Here is a 17,218-nt window from a genome sequence, read left to right on the forward strand (position 1 = left end):
CAGGGGGCTCCCCCCCTCTCTCTCTACACCCCTCCAGGGAACATCCTGCCTCTCTCTTACTCTGTGCCTCCAGGACATACATACTCTTCCTGCGCCGCCAGGGGGCACCTCACCCTCTCCTCCACCCATACATCCAGGACACACACTCTTGCTCTCTGTGCCTCCAGGGCTCTCCTGCTCTTTTGATCAGCACGTGCAGCACTCGCTCTCTGTTATCTGCCGCCCCCCTCCTCATATCCCTATATCTATCATACACGGCGGGCAGACCCCCGGCCCCTCTCACCTTCATCCGGCATTCCTTCAGTAACCCTTCTACAAACTTGGAGTTGGTCTGTGCGATGACGGCCGGCGACAGATCTGACAGCTTGGGTTGTCGCACCGTCTTCCCCAGGCTCCGCGCCTCCTGCATGTATTTCTGCAGCACAAGATGGGAAGTCAATCTCTAGTGGGGGGGAAAGGGGGTGGGGGGTGGTCTTTGAATTTTTGGTGGGAAAACAACAGTTTTATTTCATAATACAAATTTATTGTGGTCTGAACTTAATTTTTCCTGACACAAAGCACCAAACCCTCTGCAGGGAGTTAAAGGGGTCTTCCGGGCTGGGTAAACTGCTGGTCTATGGTTAGGATAATGGATCAGTATCAGACGGTGGGGGTCTGAATCTGATCTCAGTGCAATCCTGACCTGTCTTTACCAGTGCTGCAGCTTCGTTTCAATGTATCAGTACAGCAGGATAGAATAAATGCTGGCCCCTTGATCTATAAAGAGCGGTGGGGGATGGGGGGGGGGGTGACTAAAGAGCTGGCGGGGGGGGGGCTTGGCAGGCTTTTTATTACGGAACAATAGAACAGAAGGCGCCGCGATTGTTCGACACAGAAACTGAATGAGAACAAAGCATCGAGCGCCTTCATTCATCCTTCACCTTTTTTTCATCTCTTAAAGGGACAACCCCAAACACGTTACATTCACCACGATGTTGTTCTCACCCTTGATCCTGTTAGATCCCATATCATAATTGCACAATTCGGAGTTAATGGGGCAGAGACTGGTCAATTTACACAATTTTTACACTTTACGCTTCCGTGCGCCTCCATGCAACTTTGCATCAAAGCCTTACAGGTTGTAACTGATGTTCACCTGCAACTTCGCAGATCAAACACAAATGTGGTCTCCGGACAAACACATTCGGCCTTATAAAAATCATGTTACAATGGGATCAGACTACCCAGTGTCTGTTTGTAGTCTGTTACCTTGGAGACAGAAGTATAATGCAACTTTGCAGAATTTTACACTTTGAAGCAAAATTGCCTGGAGGCGCGCAAAAGTGTAAAACCTTAAAATGTGTCACAGATGTTCACCTGCAACTTTAGAGACAAACAAAATTTGTATGTACACATTTAGCCTTACGTTTCATGTTACTATGGGATCAGACTACACTTGGTTTGTTTGTAGTCTGTTACCATGTGGATGTCTGAAGAGCTGCAGGCACAAATTGGCAGGGAAATTTGGAACCCAAAGCTTTTTGTTGGCATGATATTTATAGAATAATATGGACGACAGAAAAAACTTCTCTAGAGCCAACAACTTATCCATTACCCAGACTACGGAAAGGTCCGTTTGTAGTCTGTTACCATGTGGACTCCTGAAGAGCTACAGGCACAAACTGTCAGGAAATGTGAAACGCAAAGCTTTTTTTGTTGTTGTGGTTTTGATACTATAAACATCATGCCAACAGGAAAAAAAACTTGTCTAGGGCCAACAACTTATCCATTACCCAGACTACACAGAGTCTGTTTGTAGTCCATGTGGACGCCTGAAGAGCTGCAGGCACAAATTGACGGGAAATGTGGAACCTAAAGTATTTTTGTTGTGGTTTTATTCTATGAACATCATTCATAGAACAACAGGAAAAAACTTGTCTAGGGCCAACAACTTATTAATGCAGTAGGGAGACACTTCCCCCCCCCCCCCGGCTGCCCAAAATGGATACCCCCAAAAATCTTTGTTTTGTCTCATATTGCAGAACAGGATCATGGATGAGAAGGATATCATGATGGGTGTTTATATGTGATATAGGTCATCTCAGAGGGTGGCCATTTTTTACTGCCCCGCCACCCACAGATATGAATCAGTAGGTGGTCCTTAAAGGGATACAGGCACTGCCAGATTCCTTGTCACCACTCTCGTCTATTTCATGCCTTCTCACGATTTGCAGACAGACCCCCTCCCTCCACACGCCAATCTACCAGTGATCTCCCTCTCCTAACGTGATGTATATGGAACTCCCCTTTAAATACCTAGCAGAACAATTCTGGATTTCTAGTGATCTTCCCACAATGCATTTCCAGTTTTTGTGCTGGAATGAAGAGAACGTTGGCAAACGGGATACAGTTAGTCGTGTGCGTGAGAAAACACATTGAATAAAATACAATAAAAAACTAAAATAACACTAAAATAAAACAGGGTGTATCTAAGCAGCTGTGAAGGAACAAAGCGTGAGGAGGGGTCTACACGTTGTAGGGGGATGAAGCGTGGCGGGTTCTATGAGGCGGCTGTGGGGGGATCGGGGGTCCGGCATACGGATGGACGTACCAGGCAGCACTCAGAGAAGGATTTTTTGGGAGGTCGTACCAGAGCGGGGAAGCCCTGATCCCACTCCCAGAATGCCATAGAGTTCTGGCGGAGTAAGTTCTCCTCCGACGGCTTATGAGGAGACCCCCCCACCACACGGGAGAGAATAGCAAAATAAAGAGAGGAGGCGGAGCATGGAGGCGGAGCATGCACACGGCCCGAGCAAAAGAGAAGAGAAGACAAAAGTAAATACAGAATAAACAACAAAAAACAAAAACACAAAAGAGATGAGACAGGACAATGGGAAGAGCAAATCACAGACCCCAGGGGGGGGATTATAGGGATACAGGATCTTTAAATCTCATTATTCAAAACTTGGCCCCCATTTTTGGAAAAAAAAAAACCCTTTAAATTTTTTTTTCAGTTCTTGGGAAAGCTGGATGACAATTGTTATAAGTCTTGGACAACTAAACAATGCCAGCTCATAGGCAGTGGGCCGTACAGGTTTCCTAGCATGTTAAAAGGTCATAGTGAAAGTGACATGTGACATTCAGGAGCCTGGGAAAGCTGGGTGATGAGCAACATGGAATCCAATAGATCTCATACGGGTTTTTATGTGATATTACATGACAAATATGCCTAGTTATAGGCCAGGTCATGACTTAAGGTGGAGGCACAAGATATTCAGGAGCCTGGGAAAGCTGGGTGATGAGCAATACGGCTTCTATTAGTCCTCATTCAGGTTACCTATATCGTATTAAAATGACAAATGTGTCTAGTTATATGCCTGATCATGAGGTCACAAGGATGTAACTGACACTCAGGATCCTGGGAAAGCGGGGTGATGAGCAATATGGCTTAAAACAGGCCTCATACAGGAAGTTGTATCTTAACGAGTGGAAAATAAACCTGGATATACATTTATATGACATCATGATCAAGACATATATGACATTCAGGACCCTGGGAAGGCTGGGTGATGAACAATATGGTCTCCATTATGCTTCATGCAGGTCTTTAGATCATATCAAATGGTACATATGTCTGTTTATGCAGTAATTAGAGAAAAGAACAAGTGAATAGGACATTCAGGATCCAGAGAAAGCTTAGTTTAGAGCAATAGAGCTTCTATCACAGCAAATCCAAGTGAATATAACATTCAGGATCCTGAGAAAGTAGGGTAATGAGCAATACAGCGTCTTTTAGAGCTCATAAAGGGATATTGCTGAGAAACCTGTATTACCATCACTGTAAAAGAAGTTATACTGCTCATCACCCAGCTTTCTCAGGACCCTGAATGTCATATTTCCTTTGAAAAGCAGCTCTTTTGCTGATCATCCAGCTTTCTCAGCATCCTTAAATTTCACATTTCCTTGGATTTGCTGTAATAGAAGCGATAGTGCTCATCACCCAGCTTTCGCAAGGTCCTGAGTGTCAGATTTCCTTGCTTGTGTTTTTTTTTTTTTTTAAAAACAGCTTAAACAAGCAGATTCGCAGTTTAATATGATAGGAAGATCTGCATGAGACATAAAGATGAGCAAATAACTTATAACTAGGTAGATATGACATTCAGGATCACGGAAAAGCTGGGTAATAAGCTCAGTTGTCAAATCTGCACAACTAGGTTGAAATTCTGTTAAAGACGAATAACTATCAGCATTGTTATGGAGTCATGTGTCCGCTGAGTGAATAGCTAAAGAAAACATTCCGGATCCTGGGAAAGCTGGGTGGATCCTCAATATTTCCCCGTTAGGGATCATACAGGTTTCATAGCCTAATAAAAATCAACTCCGCCAAGTGATGGAGCAATTTGGTCACAATAATCTTAGCACACAATTGAAATCCATTCATCACAGTCCTGCTGCTACTAACATCATACACAAAGGTCTGATTACACATCTCTGCAGGGACAATACCTAACAGTGGTTGCAGTTTTTACGCTGGACCCTGCTGACAGTCTCCCTCTTTACGTGTTGGATGCCTTTAAAAGTGCTTTTCCGGAATCAGCATATTGATGGACAGGTCAGCAGCACCAAGACTAGATCAATCAATCACAGATCTGTGGGGCCCGACACTAATCAGCTACTTAAAGAGGCGGCAAATCTGACTAAAAGTGCCTCCGCACTGGTGGTCTGACTCCCATGACCTCATACTGATGACCTCTACCCTTTACCACCTCCCACTCAGCTCGCTATAATAAAGTGAAGACGCCCGAACCGCCCCTTTAAGAGACCCGTCATCTGTACACAGCTCATTACACGCACTGCTCAGCCATGATTGTATTAGTGATATCATGGAGGAGGCTGCGCCATCAGACAATGATCAGGAGCCGGCGCCAGACTGCGACCTTAACCTCCCAGACAATAGCGGGTGCCCCTCCCCCTCCGTACCAGACACCCGGGCAGATGGTGCCCAAGTCTAAGGGGGCTCGGAAAGGGTTAATTCATGGGCATCAAGACCCTGCCCCCATTATATATATATAGCAGTGCCCACACTCCCTGCCCCCATTATATATATATATATAGCAGTGCCCACACTCCCTGCCCCCATTATATATATATATATATAGCAGTGCCCACACTCCCTGCCCCCATTATATATATATATATAGCAGTGCCCACACTCCCTGCCCCCATTATATATATATAGCAGTGCCCACACTCCCTGCCCCCATTATATATATATAGCAGTGCCCACACTCCCTGCCCCCATTATATATATATATAGCAGTGCCCACACTCCCTGCCCCCATTATATATATATATATAGCAGTGCCCACACTCCCCTGCCCCCATTATATATATATAGCAGTGCCCACACTCCCTGCCCCCATTATATATATATAGCAGTGCCCACACTCCCTGCCCCCATTATATATATATAAAGCAGTGCCTGCACTCCCTGCCCCCATTATATATATATAAAGCAGTGCCTGCACTCCCTGCCCCCATTATATATATATATAGCAGTGCCCGCACTCCCTGCCCCCATTATATATAGCAGTGCCCGCACTCCCTGCCCCCATTATATATAGCAGTGCCCACACTCCCTGCCCCCATTATAAATAGCAGTGCCCACACTCCCTGCCCCCATTATAAATAGCAGTGCCCACACTCCCTGCCCCCATTATATATATAGCAGTGCCCGCACTCCCTGCCCCCATTATATATATATAGCAGTGCCCGCACTCCCTGCCCCCATTATATATATATAGCAGTGCCCGCACTCCCTGCCCCCATTATATATATATAGCAGTGCCCGCACTCCCTGCCCCCATTATATATATATAGCAGTGCCCGCACTCCCTGCCCCCATTATATATATATAGCAGTGCCCGTACTCCCTGCCCCCATTATATATATATAGTAGTGCCCACACTCCCTGCCCCCATTATATATATAGCAGTGCCCACACTCCCTGCCCCCATTATATATATAGCAGTGCCCGCACCCCCTGCCCCCATTATATATATAGCAGTGCCCGCACCCCCTGCCCCCATTATATATATAGCAGTGCCCGCACCCCCTGCCCCCATTATATATATAGCAGTGCCCACACTCCCTGCCCCCATTATATATATAGCAGTGCCCACACTCCCTGCCCCCATTATATATATAGCAGTGCCCACACCCCCTGCCCCCATTATATATATAGCAGTGCCCACACCCCCTGCCCCCTATATATATATATATATATATATATATATATATATATATATATATATATATATATATATATATATATATATAGCAGTGCCCACACTCCCTGCCCCCATTATATATATAGCAGTGCCCACACTACCTGCCCCCATATATATATAGCAGTGCCCGCACTCCCTGCCCCCATTATATATATATAGCAGTGCCCGTACTCCCTGCCCCCATTATATATATAGTAGTGCCCACACTCCCTGCCCCCATTATATATATAGCAGTGCCCACACTCCCTGCCCCCATTATATATATAGCAGTGCCCACACTCCCTGCCCCCATTATATATATAGCAGTGCCCGCACCCCCTGCCCCCATTATATATATAGCAGTGCCCGCACCCCCTGCCCCCATTATATATATAGCAGTGCCCACACCCCCTGCCCCCATTATATATATATATATATAGCAGTGCCCACACTCCCTGCCCCCATTATATATATAGCAGTGCCCACACTACCTGCCCCCATTATATATAGCAGTGCCCGCACCCCCTGCCCCCATTATATATATAGCAGTGCCCACACTACCTGCCCCCATATATATATAGCAGTGCCCGCACTCCCTGCCCCCATATATTTATAGCAGTGCCCACGCACCCTGCCCTCCATTATATATAGCAGTGCCCACGCACCCTGCCCTCCATTATATATATAGCAGTGCCCACACTACCTGCCCCCATATATATATATATAGCAGTGCCCACACCCCCTGCCCCCATTATATATATAGCAGTGCCCACACTACCTGCCCCCATATATATATAGCAGTGCCCACACTACCTGCCCCCATTATATATAGCAGTGCCCGCACCCCCTGCCCCCATTATATATATAGCAGTGCCCACACTACCTGCCCCCATATATATATAGCAGTGCCCGCACTCCCTGCCCCCATATATATATATAGCAGTGCCCACGCACCCTGCCCTCCATTATATATAGCAGTGCCCACGCACCCTGCCCTCCATTATATATAGCAGTGCCCGCACCCCCTGCCCCCATTATATATAGCAGTGCCCCCTGCCCCATTATATATAGCGGTGCCTGCACCCCCTGCCCCCATTATATATAGCAGTGCCCGCACCCCCTGCCCCCATTATATATATATATAGCAGTGCCCACACTCCCTGCCCCCATTATATATATATAGCAGTGCCCACACTCCCTGCCCCCATTATATATATATATATATAGCAGTGCCCACACTCCCTGCCCCCATTATATATATATATATAGCAGTGCCCGCACCCCCTGCCCCCATTATATATATATAGCAGTGCCCACACTCCCTGCCCCCATTATATATATATAGCAGTGCCCACACTCCCTGCCCCCATTATATATATATATATAGCAGTGCCCACACTCCCTGCCCCCATTATATATATATATATAGCAGTGCCCACACTCCCTGCCCCCATTATATATATATAGCAGTGCCCACACTCCCTGCCCCCATTATATATATATATATATATATATAGCAGTGCCCACACTCCCTGCCCCCATTATATATATATATAGCAGTGCCCACACTCCCTGCCCCCATTATATATATATATATAGCAGTGCCCACACTCCCCTGCCCCCATTATATATATATAGCAGTGCCCACACTCCCTGCCCCCATTATATATATATAGCAGTGCCCACACTCCCTGCCCCCATTATATATATATATAGCAGTGCCCGCACTCCCTGCCCCCATTATATATATATATAGCAGTGCCCGCACTCCCTGCCCCCATTATATATAGCAGTGCCCGCACTCCCTGCCCCCATTATAAATAGCAGTGCCCACACTCCCTGCCCCCATTATAAATAGCAGTGCCCACACTCCCTGCCCCCATTATAAATAGCAGTGCCCACACTCCCTGCCCCCATTATATATATAGCAGTGCCCGCACTCCCTGCCCCCATTATATATATATAGCAGTGCCCGCACTCCCTGCCCCCATTATATATATATAGCAGTGCCCGCACTCCCTGCCCCCATTATATATATATAGCAGTGCCCGCACTCCCTGCCCCCATTATATATATATATAGCAGTGCCCGTACTCCCTGCCCCCATTATATATATATAGTAGTGCCCACACTCCCTGCCCCCATTATATATATAGCAGTGCCCACACTCCCTGCCCCCATTATATATATAGCAGTGCCCGCACCCCCTGCCCCCATTATATATATAGCAGTGCCCGCACCCCCTGCCCCCATTATATATATAGCAGTGCCCACACCCCCTGCCCCCATTATATATATATATATATAGCAGTGCCCACACTCCCTGCCCCCATTATATATATAGCAGTGCCCACACTACCTGCCCCCATTATATATAGCAGTGCCCGCACCCCCTGCCCCCATTATATATATAGCAGTGCCCACACTACCTGCCCCCATATATATATAGCAGTGCCCGCACTCCCTGCCCCCATATATTTATAGCAGTGCCCACGCACCCTGCCCTCCATTATATATAGCAGTGCCCACGCACCCTGCCCTCCATTATATATATAGCAGTGCCCACACTACCTGCCCCCATATATATATATATAGCAGTGCCCACACCCCCTGCCCCCATTATATATATAGCAGTGCCCACACTACCTGCCCCCATATATATATAGCAGTGCCCACACTACCTGCCCCCATATATATATAGCAGTGCCCACACTACCTGCCCCCATTATATATAGCAGTGCCCGCACCCCCTGCCCCCATTATATATATAGCAGTGCCCACACTACCTGCCCCCATATATATATAGCAGTGCCCGCACTCCCTGCCCCCATATATATATATAGCAGTGCCCACGCACCCTGCCCTCCATTATATATAGCAGTGCCCACGCACCCTGCCCTCCATTATATATAGCAGTGCCCGCACCCCCTGCCCCCATTATATATAGCAGTGCCCCCTGCCCCATTATATATAGCGGTGCCTGCACCCCCTGCCCCCATTATATATAGCAGTGCCCGCACCCCCTGCCCCCATTATATATATATAGCAGTGCCCGCACCCCCTGCCCCCATTATATATATATATATATATAGCAGTGCCCGCGCCCCAGTCTATATATAGCCGGGCACATAACCAATGTAGACCCTTATTTTGGAGGAAAATAAGGGGTTAATGTAGAACGTCCAAATCTAATTAGTGACGAGGTGGGAGGCCGCAGTGATTATCCCATAAAATAAATGAGAGCCGAGCCGTTTGCCATCTGCTGCCCGGTACAGAGCGGGTGATGGCACAGTGACGACTTACCTCCCTCAGATCATTGTCTAATCCCAGGTGCTCCGAGTGCTGCCGCTGCCGGTCCTTCCTCCGCTGCGCCGTGGCGTTCCGGCTCACCCAGCGACTGCGGATACACAACAGAGGATGAGAGGCTCCTCTACATAATATACTGCAACATGGTGCCAGGGGGCATCACCACCATGTACACACACACTGGTACAGAGGGAATTAATATTCATAAGGCTAATTTACATATAAAGTGTCACCACAACATGATAATCAGCGCCTGCAGCCAGGGGACAATAACCCTCATTATATGCATCAGAGATCGCGTAATATTCTATCCTTACCGTCAAGGAGGAGTATTCTACCAGTTATATTCCTGTACATAGGGGGCAGTATTATAGTAGTTATATTCCTGTACATAGGGGGCAGTATTATAGTAGTTATATTCTTGTACATAGGGGGCAGTATTATAGTAGTTATATTCTTGTACATAGGGGGCAGTATTATAGTAGTTATATTCTTGTACATAGGAGGCAGTATTATAGTAGTTATATTCCTGTACATAGGGGGCAGTATTATAGTAGTTATATTCCTGTACATAGGGGGCAGTATTATAGTAGTTATATTCCTGTACATAGGGGGCAGTATTATAGTAGTTATATTCCTGTACATAGGGGGCAGTATTATAGTAGTTATATTCCTGTACATAGGGGGCAGTATTATAGTAGTTATATTCCTGTACATAGGGGGCAGTATTATAGTAGTTATATTCTTGTACATAGGGGGCAGTATTATAGTAGTTATATTCTTGTACATAGGGGGCAGTATTATAGTAGTTATATTCTTGTACATAGGGGGCAGTATTATAGTAGTTATATTCTTGTACATAGGGGGCAGTATTATAGTAGTAATATTCTTGTACATAGGGGGCAGTATTATAGTAGTAATATTCTTGTACATAGGAGGCAGTATTATAGTAGTTATATTCCTGTACATAGGGGGCAGTATTATAGTAGTTATATCCCTGTACATAGGGGGTAGTATTATAGTAGTTATATTCCTGTACATAGGGGGCAGTATTATAGTAGTTATATTCCTGTACATAGGGGGCAGTATTATAGTAGTTATATTCCTGTACATAGGGGGCAGTATTATAGTAGTTATATTCTTGTACATAGGGGGCAGTATTATAGTAGTTATATTCCTGTACATAGGGGGCAGTATTATAGTAGTTATATTCCTGTACATAGGGGGCAGTATTATAGTAGTTATATTCCTGTACATAGGGGGCAGTATTATAGTAGTTATATTCTTGTACATAGGGGGCAGTATTATAGTAGTTATATTCTTGTACATAGAGGGCAGTATTATAGTAGTTATATTCTTGTACATAGGGGGCAGTATTATAGTAGTTATATTCCTGTACATAGGGGGCAGTATTATAGTAGTTATATTCCTGTACATAGGGGGCAGTATTATAGTAGTTATATTCCTGTACATAGGGGGCAGTATTATAGTAGTTATATTCTTGTACATAGGGGGCAGTATTATAGTAGTTATATTCTTGTACATAGAGGGCAGTATTATAGCAGTTATATTCTTGTACATAGGGGGCAGTATTATAGTAGTTATATTCCTGTACATAGGGGACAGTATTATGGTAGTTATATTCCTGTACATAGGGGGCAGTATTATAGTAGTTATATTCCTGTACATAGGGGGCAGTATTATAGTAGTTATATTCTTGTACATAGGGGGCAGTATTATAGTAGTTATATTCTTGTGCATAGGGGGCAGTATTATAGTAGTTATATTCTTGTACATAGGGGGCAGTATTATAGTAGTTATATTCTTGTACATAGGGGGCAGTATTATAGTAGTTATATTCTTGTACATAGGGGGCAGTATTATAGTAGTTATATTCCTGTACATAGGGGGCAGTATTATAGTAGTTATATTCCTGTACATAGGGGCAGTATTATAGTAGTTATATTCCTGTACATAGGGGGCAGTATTATAGTAGTTATATTCCTGTACATAGGGGGCAGTATTATAGTAGTTATATTCCTGTACATAGGGGGCAGTATTATAGTAGTTATATTCTTGTACATAGGGGGACAGTATTATAGTAGTTATATTCTTGTACATAGGGGGCAGTATTATAGTTGTTATATTCCTGTACATAGGAGGCAGTATTATAGTAGTTATATTCCTGTACATAGGGGGCAGTATTATAGTAGTTATATTCCTGTACATAGGGGGCAGTATTATAGTAGTTATATTCCTGTACATAGGGGGCAGTATTATAGTAGTTATATTCCTGTACATAGGGGGCAGTATTATAGTAGTTATATTCCTGTACATAGGGGGCAGTATTATAGTAGTTATATTCCTGTACATAGGGAGCAGTATTATAGTAGTTATATTCCTGTACATAGGGGCAGTATTATAGTAGTTATATTCCTGTACATAGGGGGCAGTATTATAGTAGTTATATTCCTGTACATAGGGGGCAGTATTATAGTAGTTATATTCTTGTACATAGGGGGCAGTATTATAGTAGTTATATTCCTGTACATAGGGGCAGTATTATAGTAGTTATATTCCTGTACATAGGGGGCAGTATTATAGTAGTTATATTCCTGTACATAGGGGGCAGTATTATAGTAGTTATATTCTTGTACATAGGGGGCAGTATTATAGCAGTTATATTCTTGTACATAGAGGGCAGTATTATAGTAGTTATATTCCTGTACATAGGGGCAGTATTATAGTAGTTATATTCCTGTACATAGGGGCAGTATTATAGTAGTTATATTCCTGTACATAGGGGGCAGTATTATAGTAGTTATATTCTTGTACATAGGGGGCAGTATTATAGTAGTTATATTCTTGTACATAGGGGGCAGTATTATAGTAGTTATATTCTTGTACATAGGGGGCAGTATTATAGTAGTTATATTCTTGTACATAGGGGGCAGTATTATAGTAGTTATATTCTTGTACATAGGGAGCAGTATTATAGTAGTTATATTCTTGTACATATGGACAGTATTATAGTAGTTATATTCTTGTACATAGGGGGCAGTATTATAGTAGTTATATTCCTGTACATAGGGGGCAGTATTATAGTAGTTATATTCCTGTACATAGGGGGCAGTATTATAGTAGTTATATTCCTGTACATAGGGGCAGTATTATAGTAGTTATATTCCTGTACATAGGGGGCAGTATTATACTAGTTATATTCTAGGCTCTTACTTGTTGTTGATCGGCCCATTCATCAGTACGTCGGACTGCAGTTTGGGGAAGAACCCTTGCTCGTACTTTCCTTGTCCGATCTTCATGTCCAGCAGGTGAGGGTGGATGGCCGCGTGATCGATCTTTGTCAGCCGCTGCTCGATCGACGCCGCTGAAAACATTAAGTTGTGAGTTAACAATCCTCACAGTGAAGTCGCTCTGTCACATGGTGACTGTACATCACGAAAGTGAAAACGGCTTGGCGATATTTCGCTCCTATCTTGAGATCTCATCTTCTGAAGTTGTAGGCCTCAAGCCTGAGGCTGCACTACTCCAAGTCGTGACAAGAAAATGTCATCACCTCAGGGGCTACCAAAGACAAAATTACTTGTACTGGTGAATCGCGACCGGGGTAACAAACAGAAATCGGAAGAGGACATTAAGGGGATGTTACGGGGCTCTCTCAGTGGTGCGGCCTCAGGCTTTGGGGCCTACAACTTCCAGTCATCACATCTCGGCCTACAAAGATGTTATCAAGACGCGGTTTTCACCATTTTGCCGTCCAGTTCGGGGTCTCTTATATTGCTCCTCAGAAGGAGGTGCGCGTTTATAATTTTTATGGATATTAGGAGGTTTTTCGGTGAAGAGGAAACAAAGCAAATGTGAAATTAGTAAGAAAATCCAAAGACGTTTACGATCGGCCGGAACTTCTTCTGCGCACAAGGCGTGCGGCTTCGGGGCTTCAATGTGAACGGCGGCTAATCTCTGGAGAACCAGGTGACCTAAAAGCAAGGATCACGTGTGGCGTTAAAGGACCCTCGGGGCGACACACACAGCGAAGGCCACGCCCCCAAACATAGAGGACGATAATATCTGGCCCCTGCAGCTAGAGAGGATTCCTAGCCAACTGCTGACGAGTCTACACGTCTGCTTATCCAACGTGCTGACTGAGCGGCCGTCACTTATTAACAAGACGCTTAACCCACCGATAAGGAATAAAACACCAGAGCAGCAGTTAAGACCGACACAGACAAGTAATGCATCTGCAGGACACACAACCCTCTGCTCACTTACCCGCTTCTTTAATGGTGGTGCACGACTGGTACGTGGAGGTCCGGATGGCGGGCGCCCGCACGTTGTAAAGGCGGATTTTCTCGATGCGCGAATCGAATACCCGGAGCAGAGGCTCCTTCTCTTCCCACAGGGACATGATTTTATTGTCGATAAACGTGGCGAACATCTGCGTCTCGATAAATCGGGAGAGGAAAGGTAGGTACGGCTCAGGCTGATCGGACAGGAAGGAGGCCTACAAGAGACAGAGACAGTTACATCCTGTATTATACTCCAGAGCTGCACTCACTATTCTGCTGGTGCAGTCACTGTGTACACACATGACATTACTTATCCTGTACTGATCCTGAGTTACATCCTGTATTATACCCCAGAGCTGCACTCACTATTCTGCTGCTGGTGCAGTCACTGTGTACATACATGACATTACTTATCCTGTACTGATCCTGAGTTACATCCTGTATTATACCCCAGAGCTGCACTCACTATTCTGCTGCTGGTGCAGTCACTGTGTACATACATGACATTACTTATCCTGTACTGATCCCGAGTTACATCCTGTATTATACCCCAGAGCTGCACTCACTATTCTGCTGCTGGTGCAGTCACTGTGTACATACATGACATTACTTATCCTGTACTGATCCTGAGTTACATCCTGTATTATACCCCAGAGCTGCACTCACTATTCTGCTGCTGGTGCAGTCACTGTGTACATACATGACATTACTTGTCCTGTACTGATCCTGAGTTGCATCCTGTATTATACTCCAGAGCTGCACTCACTATTCTGCTGCTGGTGCAGTCACTGTGTACATACATGACAATACTTATCCTGCACTGATCCTGAGTTACATCCTGTATTATACCCCAGAGCTGCACTCACTATTCTGCTGCTGGTGCAGTCACTGTGTACATACATGACATTACTTATCCTGTACTGATCCTGAGTTACATCCTGTATTATACCCCAGAGCTGCACTCACTATTCTGCTGCTGGTGCAGTCACTGTGTACATACATGACATTACTTATCCTGTACTGATCCTGATTTGCATCCTGTATTATACCCCAGAGCTGCACTCACTATTCTGCTGCTGGTGCAGTCATTGTGTACATACATGACATTACTTATCCTGTACTGATCCTGAGTTACATCCTGTATTATACCCCAGAGCTGCACTCACTATTCTGCTGCTGGTGCAGTCACTGTGTACATACATGACATTACTTATCCTGTACTGATCCTGAGTTACATCCTGTATTATACCCCAGAGCTGCACTCACTATTCTGCTGCTGGTGCAGTCACTGTGTACATACATGAATTACTTATCCTGTACTGATCCTGATTTGCATCCTGTATTATACCCCAGAGCTGCACTCACTATTCTGCTGCTGGTGCAGTCATTGTGTACATACATGACATTACTTATCCTGTACTGATCCTGAGTTACATCCTGTATTATACCCCAGAGCTGCACTCACTATTCTGCTGCTGGTGCAGTCACTGTGTACATACATGACATTACTTATCCTGTACTGATCCTGAGTTACATCCTGTATTATACCCAGAGCTGCACTAACTATTCTGCTGCTGGTGCAGTCACTGTGTACATACATGATAGTATAGTGAGTGCAGCTCTGAAGTACGAGAAAATTATTATAGGCTTCACCTTATCGAAGTTCTGCATCTGCTCGCGGTTGTTGAGCCAGGACTCCATGTCGTGAGCGGCCTGGATGACGAAGGCCTCGTAGTCGGAGAACATCTGTGTGAAGCGGTTGGCGAACACTTCTCGGATCTGCACGTTGAGCTTGTAGTCCTTGAGCTCGCGCTCGGTGCACTGCAGCTTGTGGAGCTCCTCGCCCTCGGGGAGGGGGACGCTGATGCTGATCTTGTCCATCTTGATGCCCGTCCTCTTGGTCAGGGCCTCCAGCCGGGCCATGGTCTCGTTGCCCTTCAGCAGCTCGTACATGTTGATGTTCTGGCTGGAGAGGTTCCCGTTCTTCTTGTCGTTGACCAGGTCGTCCAGCATCAGGCTCTTCAGCTTGGTGGCGCTCTCGCTGCAGTGCAGATTCCCCTCCGGGGGGATCCCGTAGTTTAGGAGAACTTCCGAGATTTCCTGGATAAATTCCAATTTATTTGGGAATTGGGGGAATTCCTCCGGAAGCTCAATAAAGTGGTTGTCGATATCCACAAAACACAGATTGGCCTAAAACGAGAAGGGGAGAGATAGTCAAGTGGGCAGGGCCTAAAAAAATGTTCTCTTTTAAGCTCCTTTACTCCTTACTATTCTCTCACTGGAGGACCCCACATGTCAGTGCTCCTTACTATTCTCTCACTGGAGGACCCCACATGCCAGTGCTCCTTACTATTGTCACACTGGAGGACCCCACATGTCAGTGCTCCTTACTATTCTCTCACTGGAGGACCCCACATGTCAGTGCTCCTTACTATTCTCTCACTGGAGGACCCCGCATGTCAGCGCTCCTTACTATTCTCCTCACTGGAGGACCCAACATGTCAGCGCTCCTTACTATTCTCTCACTGGAGGACCCAACATGTCAGCGCTCCTTACTATTCTCTCACTGGAGGACCCCACATGTCAGCGCTCCTTACTATTCTCTCACTGGAGGACCCCACATGTCAGCGCTCCTTACTATTCTCTCACTGGAGGACCCCACATGTCAGTGCTCCTTACTATTCTCTCACTGGAGGACCCAACATGTCAGTGCTCCTTACTATTCTCCTCACTGGAGGACCCCGCATGTCAGTGCTCCTTACTATTCTCTCACTGGAGGACCCCACATGTCAGTGCTCCTTACTATTCTCTCACTGGAGGACCCCACATGTCAGTGCTCCTTACTATTCTCTCACTGGAGGACCCCACATGTCAGTGCTCCTTACTATTCTCTCACTGGAGGACCCCACAGGTTCTTACTCCTTACTATTCTCTCGTTGGATACATAATAATGGGCATCAGTGTAAACAGTGTAATACTCAATGTCTCCTGCGGGGGCGCTGTAGGGAAATCAAACACCTGCTTTAAGATCAAAATCATTATAAAAGAGTTTTTTTTTTTCCACATTCCTTTAAACTGATTCTCAATCCATCCTCCAAAAAAAGACTGCAGTTGGGCCCCGCGCCCTCTCTGTGCAGTTTTCACTTCTCGCTGCCATCCTCCGAGAGCCGCCCCCTTGTCATTAGTCACCCATCTGCTCGCTGCATTAATAATGTACTCAGCATCTGGATCCCGGGGGCAGGCGCTCACGTAACCCATTAGTGCCCAGCTGCGTCTGTACGAGATGAGCGACAGCTGCTGGCGACACCAGAGAGAATAACGGGTAACGGCTGCTCGTGGCCAGCTGTGACACGACAACGA

At 45.4% G+C, this 17,218-nt stretch overlaps 1 protein-coding gene across 7 annotated transcripts in view; it reads right to left on the minus strand.

Moving 5' to 3' along the window:
• Nucleotides 1-17,218, minus strand: part of DENND5B (DENN domain containing 5B) — a 60,127-nt gene that overhangs the window by 12,041 nt on the left and 30,868 nt on the right. For 5 of the 7 annotated variants that reach the window (XM_072145267.1, XM_072145266.1, XM_072145265.1 and 2 more), the window contains 6 exons: nt 15,512-16,048; nt 13,842-14,073; nt 12,789-12,939; nt 9,552-9,645; nt 2,591-2,701; nt 284-415 (listed from right to left, as the gene is read on the minus strand). In XM_072145267.1, coding sequence (XP_072001368.1) covers nt 284-415; nt 2,591-2,701; nt 9,552-9,645; nt 12,789-12,939; nt 13,842-14,073; nt 15,512-16,048 — 1,257 coding nt within the window. The remainder of the gene's footprint in view (nt 1-283; nt 416-2,590; nt 2,702-9,551; nt 9,646-12,788; nt 12,940-13,841; nt 14,074-15,511; nt 16,049-17,218) is intronic. The other 2 variants (XM_072145271.1, XM_072145269.1) reach the window with 1 other exon arrangement.

The sequence above is a fragment of the Engystomops pustulosus genome, chromosome 4 (assembly GCF_040894005.1).
Source record: "Engystomops pustulosus chromosome 4, aEngPut4.maternal, whole genome shotgun sequence".
NCBI lineage: Eukaryota > Metazoa > Chordata > Amphibia > Anura > Leptodactylidae > Engystomops > Engystomops pustulosus.